The sequence below is a fragment of the Solanum verrucosum genome, unplaced genomic scaffold, assembly GCF_900185275.1.
Source record: "Solanum verrucosum unplaced genomic scaffold, falcon-dt-bn FXZP01000103.1, whole genome shotgun sequence".
NCBI classification, from domain to species: domain Eukaryota; kingdom Viridiplantae; phylum Streptophyta; class Magnoliopsida; order Solanales; family Solanaceae; genus Solanum; species Solanum verrucosum.
Window position 1 is genome coordinate 734,074 of NW_026020048.1, and position 13,338 is coordinate 747,411.

The 13,338-nt window shown below is 31.0% G+C and overlaps 3 protein-coding genes across 4 annotated transcripts in view; 2 read left to right on the forward strand and 1 right to left on the reverse strand.

Annotated features, from left to right (window-relative positions):
- LOC125822764 (protein NUCLEAR FUSION DEFECTIVE 6, mitochondrial-like) overlaps positions 1-13,338 on the forward strand; it is a 286,093-nt gene that overhangs the window by 196,139 nt on the left and 76,616 nt on the right. The window lies entirely within an intron of this gene.
- Positions 11,069-11,644, reverse strand: LOC125822750 (ethylene-responsive transcription factor 12). Its single transcript, XM_049502190.1, has one exon. It carries the CDS (start codon positions 11,636-11,638, stop codon positions 11,174-11,176), a length of 465 nt encoding a protein of 154 aa, XP_049358147.1. The 5' UTR covers positions 11,639-11,644; the 3' UTR covers positions 11,069-11,173.
- The window catches only part of LOC125822761 (dormancy-associated protein 1-like), a 29,741-nt gene continuing 28,062 nt past the window's right edge, over positions 11,660-13,338 (forward strand). Inside the window, exon 1 of the mRNA XM_049502199.1 lies at positions 11,660-11,666. The gene's annotated coding sequence lies outside the window, so the exon portion shown is untranslated. The remainder of the gene's footprint in view (positions 11,667-13,338) is intronic.

Here is a 13,338-nt window from a genome sequence, read left to right on the forward strand (position 1 = left end):
TTTATTGAATCGTATAGTGGTGGTAACTGAGGTGATTACATATCATATTGATATTTGATTGAGATGCATCATCCATTTTATTGAAATCATATTTTGCACATGCATTGACATGAGATTGAATATAAGTTGGGCACGTGGAGATCGTCCGTGCGAAATTTGTTTGATTTATGATAGTGCATTGAGATCGTCCGCACAGACACGTGGAGATCGTCCGTGTCGATATATGGACCTCGCGAGTCCCCCATGGGTCATGAACTCTCGATGTATTTCCGAGGAGTATGATGTATATACGGTTGAGAGAGTACTTGGTGTTCTAAGGCATATCATTTCATGGTGTCATATTGTATTGCATCCCATGGCATCCTTCGTTCTTGATGATTTGTGTTTTATTGGTGGTTGGAAAGTACTTGATATTTGTTTACCTCTATTTGATGAACTTGATCTTGTGTGTTGCTGATATTGTGAGTGCCCCTTTTTTTGTGGAAGTTGTGATTGATGAATATTGAGTTTGTTGTTGAGGATATGTAATTGGTTAAAGTGATTGTTGTTGAGCTTGGTGTTATGTACACTGTGAACTGTTAGGTTGGGTTGGTTTTATGCAGGTTGTAATTGTGGAGGTTTGGTTGGTGTGTAAGGAGTACCCGTATTTCATTCCCTTAGCTTGTGTTTAAAAGTTTACTTACTGAGTACCGTGTGGTTTGGTACTCACCCCTTGCTTCTACAATTTTTTTTGTAGGTTACGAGCCTGGATTTTACTTGTCAGTCTCTTCTTTTCCGAGGTTTCTTGAAGATTTGTGAGGTAGTTGTTTATCATCTCAACGGACCTTCTTACTCCTATTTATGATCTTGTTCTATTCTAGAAACAAGGTCATTTGAGACTAGTGATTTCTTTTGAATCAATTGTAATACTTTAGAGGCTTGTACACGTGACAACCAGATTTTGGGGGTATTTTTGAGCTTATTATAAAAATTTCCGCATTTTATTATAATGGTTGAGTTTTAGGCTAACTTGTCTTGGTAGGATGAGACGAGTGTCATCACGTCCATTTTTGGAGTCGTGACACTAACATATATTTATCATATAAATTATGATTAAGAAATTACTTTGATAAATTAAATATTAGTCATTAAATTTAATTCATGTCATATGTCAATAATTCAAGCAAGAAATTGAAAAAAATGGAAAAAAGAGAAATTTGGTCCAAAAAAGAACTCAGAGATAAAAGGTAATTACACTACATGTCGTAGCTAATAATTTCGTAGTTTTATATCATATTTGTTGTAGTGTAGCTAAACTAATAAATTTCCCTTTTAGTGATTCACTTACCTTTGAGTATCAATGATTAACTATGGACTTATGATTAATGAAAATATTATTTTTGATAAGTAAACTTAGTGAACCATAAGAGAATTTTCCCAGTAAAAATTCACGTAACCTTAGCTTATAGCTAAATAGTTAACTGTATTGACTATATATATATATTATTATTCAATAATTCAATAATTATTTTTCTAAATTTAATTAATAATTAGTGGAACAAATTTAATGTATCCCTTTGAGAAACGGCTATATAAATCACTCTTCCTCTTCTTTTTCACTCAATGAGTCATCTGTATATACAAAAATTCCTTGTTTTTAGTAGCAGTTAGGACTTCAAGTTGCGATCAATGACCACCATTGGTGCATTCACAGGCATAGTAATCGTCCACACCACACTTGAAGCAGCTGCCGCCACCACCATTGCCACCACCGCCTCGTACATCACCGTCGACGTGTCTACCACCTCCGCCGCTATAGCCTTCACTCTAGGTAAACTCCCTAGCAAAGTGGCCACTTTGCTAGGGAGTGTACCCAGAGTGAAGGTGATGGCGATGGAGGTGATAAATACTCCGACGGTGATGGTCGTCGTGATCGTAGTGGCCTAGGTGATGGTGGTGGTTGCTACAAATGTGGTAGGACGGGCATTATGCCAGTGAATGCACCAATTGTGTCTGGCTATATTTTTTGGCAAGTGAACTAGTGGAAGAGAACTTCCCAATTCTGCTTTTATGTAAATAGTTAGAGTAATGACTATATTAGTAAATCACTCAATAGTTATTTTTCCAATTGAATTTTTGGATGCTATTTAAATATTGTCACGCCATGCTTGCATCATTATATTTGGTTTCTTTGGGCTATTGTAATTGATATGCAAAAAATGTAGTATAACCATATCAATTCAAAATTATTTATATTAACTAAATTATGCATTTTAAAGATTTTATAGAGAAAAATTAATTAAATAGCTATTTTTAAAAAATTAATTAAATTTTTATTTTCATTAAATTAAAACATACATATTCAGATTTTCAATCAATATTATACATAAATAAAAGAATTAAAAATTAAATATTGATATTATATTAACATGATGATTTAAAGATAAGTAAAAATATCAAGCAAACATAAATTTAGCAATTATTCCACAAATTAAATCACTATATACGAAAAACTTGGCACAAAAATATATAGTCCTTATTTATTTTTTTATTTTTTTTAAACCTACAAAAGTATTGTTGTTGCATTCTTTCTAATCCTACAAAAGTATTATTTTTAAAGTATTTCTAATCCTACAAAATAATAATATAAAAACATAAATAAAAAACTATTATATAGAAATAAAAAAATAAATTTTTAAATGAAAATGTTCCAAACTTATGCTAATTAATTAATAAGAGATATATTGATAAATATGTATATATGGCAGAGATATGTAGGTCTTGAAAAAATAATTTTTTTGCTTCTATTTTTTTTGTAGATATAATTGTCAGAAACACACCTAAATTATTTCTTTTTTGAGTTTCATACCTAAACTATTGAGAGAGTGAGTTTCATATCTAAACTATCACTTATTAGTTTGAGAAACACACCTTAGTGGTGTGTGTAATACACTCTCTCTTTTTTTGGGAAAAACCTTGACAAATGGCATTCCACATGGATAAAAAATTCAACCTTGCCAAAAATTAAATAATAAACTATTAACATTAATTAAAAATTAAAAATTGAAGTATTATTATCCCCCAAAAAAAATATTTTTTTGAATAATAAAATTTAAATTATTTTTCTTATACTCCACCACCTCCTCCCCCGTACCCCCTACTCCTCCCCCCCCCCCCCCGACAATCCTCCATCCTTTTATTTTTCAAAACTACTTTTATAAAATATTTTTAAAAAAATCATATTTCATCCCCCCCCGCCCCACAAAAAAAAATCCACCCGCTCATTTCCCAAAAATTTGATGAAATTATTGTATTTAAAAATATAAAAATTCTACCACACCCTATTTAATCCTTCGCTACTAATTTATTTATTTATTTACGTTTTCTTATTTTGTGTTGAATATGTACATATATAGTTAGAAACTTTTTTTTCTACTTGTGTACTAAATATAACATAAATAAAAATTTTATTTTAAAAAAAGGTCTTGCGGCGACAAGTAAAAAATATTTTCCTAAAAAGATATGTATATATCTAACACAAAATGAAAAAAAATTGAAAGCGGAGGGTTAGGTGGAGTGGGGTAGAATTATTTTTTTAAAAAAATAAAATAATATCTAAATTATTATTTGAGGGGAGGGGGGGGGGGGGTACGATGAGAGGAATTGATGGAGTGGGATAAGAAAAAATATTTTACATTTTATTTTATAAAATATAAAAAAATTCTTGCGATAATAATTCTTTAATCTTTAATTTTAACTAAGACTAATAATTTAGTTATTTTTTGTCAAGGTGAAATGTTTTATGCATGTGGAGTGTGATTTGTTTTAATAAAAGAGAAAATGTAGTACACACACCATGATGAAAGTGTAATAAAAGAGAGAGGTGTGTTTTTCAAACTAATAAATAATAGTTTATGTATAAAATAGTTTAATTATGAAACTCAATAAAAAATGATAATTTAGGTGTATTTCTGACACTTGTATCTTCTTTTTTTTAAGAATCAAACATTTTTAGTTTTGTAGAAAAACTATTTTTGCTTTCATCTAAAAGTAATTTTACTAATTTTTCAAACACCTTAATTTTTAATTATTTTTTTTTTCATAATAAGTGTGTTTACTTTAGCCAAACATGCTTTTAACGGTAAATTTGGAAACAAACAACTAATTATACTTTGAGTTTTTAATAATGAGAACTATTTTAAATCATCTATTTCAAGTAAGAAAAACAAGTATAATAGATGTAGTAATTGAAATTTGAGATTATTTGGCCTTTTCTTTTCTTATATGGTATGTTTAGCTACAATCTCATCAATAGACTCAAGTAACTTTCTTCTAAAAATGTGGTTTCGAAGTTTGAAGAGAGGGAGGACTTGCAATCCTTACTAAATCTATTTTTAAAAAAACATTCAACCCAACCCCGCACCTACATAAAACCAAATCCGTCCCACCACGCCATGTTGCCATCCCAAATCGTTTTTATTTATTTAAATCGCAAGTAAATTGAAAGGGATCCCAAATTTTCGTTTTCTTTCTTATCACTAAATTAGCTTGTTAAAACATTATTAGCGTTCACTACATTTATATTAACAGTAAGCATGCTACTATGTAAAAAGAACTTCATAGTTTTAGGAAATTTACGTGTGAATATAGGTTGATTAATGGTTATTATATTCATGCAACTTACTTGATACATATACCTTCAATATAATGTTGTTTTTCTATATATGTCCCTGATAAAATTAATTTAGAACCATTTTTTGAATGTTCCTAATTGTAACAACTCAAAATTCCAACATAAACGGTGATGTAAATTATAACCACCGAGCAAAATTACACTAAATTTTGGAAATACTAATAGACTGAAGATTACCAACAAGGGTTGTGGTAGAGTTCATCCTTCTTCATCTTTAATCAGAAATTGATATAAAGCATAGTCTTTACCTAAGCATAATAATAATAATATGCATAAATTTCCAAAATCGTAGTGGACAACCCTTTTATCTCTATTCAATCTGAATCCCAAGTAAATTTATATGATTCCTGGGCATCTTTGTGGTTTAGCCCAAGCCCAACGTAGAGGCTTGGATTTGGTTATCTTTTATACTTGTATGAGTATCTAACAATCTTTTTCCACTCTTGTACATAAGGAAAAGGAGTCTTTTTCGGCTATTAGCCCCACTTCTCTAACTTGCTCCTGATTGCCAGTGTTTAATTATTTTAAAAAATAATTTGACAATAATTAATAAGGATAAAAATAGAAAGTAATGTTTAATTTAGATTCAGATGAATATTTTGTGTACTTTTCCCCTAAATTACACCTTTAATTAAATTTTAAGGACCCATTGACTCTTAAGGGTTATTCACTTTTTTTTCATGAATTATAATTCACTTAATTAAGAAAATTTAATTTAATTTGAAATTGAGTTTTAAGAAAATAACTTAGAACTTTAGTTTTTGATTCTGTTGTCATAATTTCGAACAAAATATTTTCTCTTTTTTACAAAATATAATCAAACACAATTTTATTTGGAAAATTTACATAAATTTCGCTAGTTTATGAGTTAATTACTTAGACACTCTTATTTGTAATATTACGAATCTTACTCGATTTTGGTGCGTTCAAATACGTCCAGATACATGTATTTTGGGATACATGGGTCGACATTAGGCTTAATTTGTTCTAGATATATTGTATACAAGTAGATTCTCATATATCAGGGATACATGCTCACCTCTCTTCCATCACACTCACCACTCTTCTATGTATCTAGTATCCCAAATACATGCGAATAACACCATATACATACAAATACATGTGTCTTGTATGTATCTTGTGTGATTCGAATGTATCTAGGGTACATAGCGAATCTCGCTTGACTCTCTCCTCCATTTCGTTCGCCTTCATCCCCATCTCACTTGTCTTTCTCTCTATTTTAGTGTATCTAGTGTGATTCATATTTATCTTGGATACATAACGAATCTCGCTTGCCTCCATTATCCATTTCGATCACCAGCTTCCTCCCCTTCTCGCTCGTCTTTCTATCTATTTTAGTGTATCTAGTAGTAAAAATACATGTAGTTAAATGTATTTTCCTCAATATGTGGTAGAAAATTCTTAATTAGTTGTAAGATACATAATCATTTATATATAGATAATAATAATAATAATAATTACTAGGGAAAAGGCATAAACCTTGAACTTGTCCCGAAAAGTCAGTTACACACTTAAATTATCATAGTGACCTATACACACATATACTACTCAAAAGTGAATTTTCTTACTCCTTAAAACTGACGTGACAAAAAAATAAAACAAAACTAGAAAATATGCTCGTCAGTTTGAAATTAAAGTTAAAAAGAAGAAGTTAGAATCCTCTTTTCCACCCCCACCCCCCACACCTCTTCTTCTTCAAACCCCACCCATTGTCTTTTTCTTCTTCATTCTTTATTTTCATCACACTTCTTTATTTTTTACACAATCTTAAAGCACAATTTTTTATTGATTCGCAATTAGGTTAATTTCCATAGATTTGTTACTGAATAATTGTATTTTATCTAGAAAAAATTTGATTGATTGTTTCTATTTTTTTTCATATTTTTTTACTTTGTTAAAGATTTTTTGGTTGTTAATCAATTTTTCGTTTTTGTGGTAATAGCAGGTTTATGGGTTCGATGGTGATGGGTGGCGGGTGACAAACATTAAAAGAGGTAATTGAAGGTGGTGAAGAAGAAAAAATCGATATTGACAATGATGGTGGTGATATTTGGTGTTGGGTGACAAAGAAGAAGAAGAATTGAAGGTGATATAGTGGTGGTGAAGAACAAAATCAATAGTAAAGGTAGGGCCGGATATGATTTTTCGATGAAATGAGAATTGAAAATGGGTTGAATTAGTGATGAAGAAGATATAATTATTAGAGAATTAAAACAATTAATTAGAGATTAGTTAGAGTAAAATATAGTTAACAAAAGAAAAGTTAATTAATAAAGAAAAGAAAAGAAAAAATTATAATCTATGACATGACGCTGACGTAGCGCTGATGTGATAGCGAGTGTAATACACCACATAATGTGAGAGTGGTGTTACATGTCTCAGGGTGGCAATAAATTCACTTTTGAGTAGTTAAGGTGTCTAATAGATCACCATGATAATTTAAGCGTGTAGCTAGCTTTTCGAGACAAATTCAGAGACAAATTTATGTATTTTTCCTTAAAAATATAGACATGGATAACACATGACTTTGTGGTCAGTTCATATAGTAAGATATTGAATTAAATTATATGACGACGCAATCTTAAGAAGAGTTGGAGAAGGCCCTATGTCTTAGGATTATAGTAGCTAACGATCATATTGTGTTATTCATGAAAATATACTTATTATAAATCTGATTTTCTAATCAGATATAATCATTAATCAGCCATTAACGTTCAGGGGAAATCTATGCCTCTTCCCTTAATTAAATAAGTTTTTTCTAAATTATGATTTCTAGAGGTGGGCCTCCATATTAAAATGGGTTCATAAATCACACGGGACCTTTTTGAAGTTGGGTGACCACACGACTCAGTCTAAATTTATACTAATTGATTTAGTATTATCAAATAAATAAACCAAAAATCACCCGGACAACGAGAAAAGAAAAAAAGAAAAAAAAAAAGCTAAGGTTGAAAAGAAGGGAGTACAGGTAAACGGCGCCGTGAAGCCGGTAATAATGATTAAAGAGGCGCGTGGCATCTCATTGGTCCCACCAGACGCCTTCACAATAACGTTTTATAACCATTTTGCTCGTGCACCTAATTAACGAGCCGATAATATTAAGCGAGAATTATGATGAAATTATAAGTATTCTTTCGAATTTCATGAGTACAAAATAATCTTTATTATGAAGGCATGAATTCAGATTTAGTCAAATTTTAATAAATCACATACTTAAAATAGTATCATATTTTAAATTTGATTTCAACATAATTTTGTAGAGAGGTAAATTTGAAACATGAAATGACGGTCGAGTGGGTAGTAGGGTTAAAGTAGTAAATAGATTGACAACAAATCTGCCTGCTATACTGCGCCTGACGCTTTATTAGGTACCTATCCATTACACTTTTTTCCTATAATATTTTTAAATTATTAAGAAAAAAAAAAAACTTCCAAATGAAAAAAGTTAAAACTTGCGTGTCGTACTTTTTGTTTTCTGAAATTTTGTTTAATCTGTCTGCAGTACTACTGCTGGAAATTCACTGTTTAATGCGTCATCTGGTTTTGTTTTTTCTCACTTCCCATACGTGTTAATTTCTTAGTTTTTCTTGTGTAACTGCCAAAAAACTACTTCATTTTTTTAATGTATATTCGAATATATAAATTTTAATTTTCTAAAATATAATAATTAATCAGAAGAAGTAAGATTTAAAATTCGTTTGGGTCATAATTTTATTTATTTTTTCATTATATTTTGAAGTTAATATTCTATCAATAAAATTTTAAATATAACTTAGAAGTTGTATTTATACGATCATTTTCAAATTTCAATTGGTTCTCTGCATGAAATATTACGTAATGTTCTTTCTATTCCTGTTTCTTATTTATGTAGAGCCCACCACGTTGGTTGTTTTAAAAAAGTAAGCTTTTGGTGATAACTCGAAAATTATTTCATTTTTGTCAAGTTTCCTAATTTCTATATAATCTATGACTTGGTCCAGTGTTGCTGCGAGCTTTAATTTTACTTGAAACGGAGATTTTTTTATTATTTTTGACCAATTCAACATACAATGATTGTCACAATTCTATAGTATTAATTTAGAAAAGTTGAAATAATTTAAAATCTGGAACAGTAAAATGTTTGACTAACCTATGATGACAAGCCGCCCCATTAATCACTATACAAGATACTTAATTATTTGTAATATTACACCTAAACTGTCGTTGTCATTAACTTTAATATCACACTAAAACAGTTATTGTAATCATTAATTATTACCATTTATCAGCTGCATGCATGCTACCGGCAAATCTTTTCTTGGTATTAAAAGCTTTGTTCTTTGTTTAGATATACTTTATTGACAAACATTACATTTTTTTTATGTTATAATGTTTGTGCTTATTAATTACTCCATTTGGTTAAAGAACTTCTCCATCCTTTTAGGTAAAACGGTATGAATCATTTTTTTACATGGATAATTTGTTGAAGTAAACTTCAAAGACTGGACCGACCAATACCAACAGATACTTAAAAATAATTAAAATATTGTTAAAATAAATCAAGCTTTAATAAGGCATTCACTACACTATTTTTATGTCTCACTTTAAGCTTTTCTTTCTTTTCATATTATATAACCTACATGTAGCCCCACGAATACCCCATTTCATAAAGCCAAAAAAAGAAGACCTTATCCATTAATAACCCCAATTTCTGGGGATTAATTGGTTGGTCCCAAAAAAAAAAAAAAAAAAAAGTTCTTTGCCCCCTGACCCCTTCAATGTGTTACATTCTATCAATCAGATTCCTCTCTACTATAACCTATTTAGCAGTATATTTTATGACTTATTTTATAACGTTACTACTGTTTTTTCTGATACGTACTCTCAATAAAATGGACCCCTTAGCTAGAAATACGAGACAAATATATATTGAATGGTGTACATACTATTTAGTTATAAAGTTACTATTCTTTTTCCACAGTTGCATTCTCGCGTACATTGAAATTTATTATTAATTGAAGTCAATTAGAATAATTGTAAGTTTAAGTTTTTCCATTGCAAAATCAACATGAACGTTGGAAACAAAACAAAGTTTTTGAGTTCCAACTTATTAGTTCTAATATGGTAGAACTAGTGATGCCAAAATTTACATTAAGGAGGTTTAAAACAATAAAAAATAAACACTTAAAAATGCTAAAAAAATTAACAGTTATTATATATATATATATATATATATATATATATACTTAAACATTTAATTTTAAATCTTGATTATATAATATAATTTTTCAAAAAGTTAGGATGAATCCCTTTACTTTCATTTGGCTTTGCGGATAGAAGAAATCATCATCTTCTAAAGACAAACGTTGAAATTCTTCAAAAATGAAAAGTGGTACCGGAAAATTAGTGCCGGTATTCATTGAATTGAACTTATTATCAAATTAATTCATAGCTTTAATATATTTTTTTTAAAATGCAAAAGTGGCACCGAAAGTTTTTTTGTTTTTATTTTTGGCCAAAAATAAAGTTCGAGCTCTAACAGTAGTAGAAGTTACACTGATTTTCACCAAAATATACTTAAAAGTTTGCCTTTTCTTGATTGGATTTCGTACCCCATCCACTTTTTATCCATTAAAACCAATTTTAGTCAATCATCCACCATATTAAAATCTATTTAGCACTTCATGTCTTGGATAATTAATAAACTAATTAAGTTAATCTCTTACCAACACGTACTCATCACAATCAAAATGGACCCCACTAGAAAGTGAATGTAATTAGAAGAATAAAATAGTACAATAACATTATAACTTACACAACAATGGAAAATAGAGAAAAAAACTGAACCTGTATGCATAACAGCTTGCTAGTTCATATTGAAAGTAGATTTAGGTGAAAAATAATTCTTTTTGCCGAGTACATTATTGTCTTAAGGTTACTTTTCATTTTAAATTTGTACTATTTAGAGAATGAACTAGGCAGATCTTTTGATACTATGTAAGATTTTTCACCCTAAGTTGGTTATAATAATAATTATCTAGTATTAGTCACCTTTCTGCGTTTACCCTTTTTCTATACTGACCTAATTAATTGTAATGCTCCTTCATGCGCCACCCGAAAAGGTGAAATTAAACACAAATTTAATTTAATATATCAAACATGTACGTATATTTTCACACGTGGAATGATCTCAGGTGCGGATCTAGAATGGATCGTGGATGCTCAACAACTCTTTGCACAAAATATTACACTATATATACCATAAAGTACACAAACTCTCTTCAGTTTTATGATAAGCAAAAAGATAGAGAATTAGGATCAACATTAAAATAAAAAAGGTATTTACATAATGATGTTTCCTCCTAATAACAATAATATCTCAAGGATTCTTCATAGTCATAGGAATTACCTTTCTCCCAAAAGCTTGAAAATAGAGAGAATGACAAAAAAGAAAAAAACGAAAAAGTAATTTTACCAAGTCATTAATTATCCGCTGCCGCCTCACATCCACAACGGCGGCGGTTCGTTCAAGTCAATAGGCAACCCACGTCTCACGAACCCAAAATACATAGCCGCAGCTCCACCGTCATTTTCCTTCGCCGGCGCGGCGCCGGTGACCGGCAAGTTCACTTCCGGCGGCGGACCTACTTGTAGAAACTCCCCAATCATGAGTCTACGTCCGGAGGGCGAAGTCCACCGGTGATCAGATGGAAGGTTGAGGTCGATTGGAAGAGGAACGGAAGAAGGCGGCGGAGGAGGAGGAGGAGGAGGAGGGAAGTTGGTTTTGGCTTTAGCGCCGCGGAGTGAACGGGCGGCGCCGTCGTAAGCGAGTGCAGCTTCTTCGGGAGTGTCGAAAGTGCCTAACCAAACACGTGTTTTCTTCCATGGGTCGCGAATCTCTGCGGCGTAACGGCCCCAGGGACGCTTTCTCACTCCTCTGTAGTGACCCTCGCGAGTTGAAGCCATGGAAATGGGAGGAATTTAGAGAGAGAAAGTGTATGAGTGTTGTGTTGTTTTGTTTTGTGTTGTGTGTCCCCGAGGGGGTTTTGGGAGCTAAAAAGAGTATATTTGGGCAGCAGTCGTAAAAAAAAAAGGGACCCACGGAGACACCCGTAATCGTCGGTTGGACGGCACGACCTCTCTCCTAAAAAAAAAATAGGCAAATATTTAGGTGAACGTGTGTTTGGTTGGAAGGAAAATGTTTAGAAATTTATAATGACCGGTTAAGGATAAATAAATATTTACTTTTCACTTTATTGTTACTGCATTTAGTACTTACTTATTTTGGGGGGTCATTTAGTAAGCTGCATGAAAACAATGTTAAATAGGGTGTATTAATAATGTTTTTATTAGTTATATTTGTATTAATTATATATAAATTGTTTCTTATGCATTATTTGATTTGATCTACTAAAAATAGCATGCGTTGTATAAAAATATCTTTCAAAATTATGATGGAAAGATATAAAAGGAGTTTTGAAGGGTAGTGGGTCTTTATCAATACTAATACATATATTAAATTCTTTTGCACTACTAATAATAAAAATCCATGTATCAAACAATATACCACTAATGCATGCATTATTTTTAGGGAAAAGGGTCAAAAATATCCCTCAACTTTGATTTATTGTTTGACTTTGCCCTCGCCGTTAAAATGAAGTTAATTTTACCCCTCTCGTTACTAATTTCACCAAAATTACCCCTCATTAGACGGAATTCCCAAAATTGATCCAAATTGACCTAATTACCCGGATGTTTTTTTAAAAAACCTATTCCCTAATTTTAACCCAATGATCCGACCCCCTCTAGGATAACCCGGAACCAATTAACCCAATTACCCATTCCCATTTACTCATGCTCTCTCTTTAGATAATCTCATTATCTCCCAAATTTACCCATTAACTTCTCCTCTAAATTTCTACGGCGATCTTACTCAACAAATCGATTTTTCGCCAACGAAAGGTAAGATTTTTGGATTGTAAGATGTTTTGTCTACGGCAATAATCTTTCGTTCTTCCTGCATCTCTTTCGTTGTTGACTACGAGTTAGGGTTTGTCTCCAAATTTTTGGCTCATTTGTTTGCCTTTTTACTGATATGTATTACAATATGTTAGTTAGGGTTTGTGGGTATCTGTCTTTCTGACTCATTTATTTGCCTTTTTATCGATATATATTACGATCTGTTAGTTAGGGTTTGTAAGTATCTGTCTTTGGGTTATTTGTTTGACTTTTTACATCTAAAAATTAACGATTTGTTACTTTAGTTGTTGATTTACGAGTGCTGATGTTGTGGGTTAAGGTTTTTGAGTTATGGATTTACCTTTTTACATCTAAAATTTCACGATTGTTAGTTATTTGTTTGCTTTTTTACGATTTAGGGTTTGTGGGTAGATTTTAGGGTATTGTATGAATTTGGAGGAGATGGTATAGGTTTTGGAGATGTTATTGAGTATGGGCTGATTTCTGGTCCCAATATTTAATTGGGAAATTCTTGATTGAACATGCTCCCTTTTTTATGTGGGGCCAATATTTTATTCATTCTTATTGAATGTGGTCCCTTTTTTCTCCAAATTTCTTAGTTATTTGTTTGTTTTATTTATAGTTTGTTAATTGTTAATGTTTATTTTTATTGAATGTGGTCCCTTGTTGTCTTTGTGTGCCTTTTA

Bases quoted from the DNA above. Each gene is read 5' to 3' on its own strand.
- LOC125822750 (XM_049502190.1), bottom strand. From the start codon at position 11,638: ATGGCTTCAACTCGCGAGGGTCACTACAGAGGAGTGAGAAAGCGTCCC.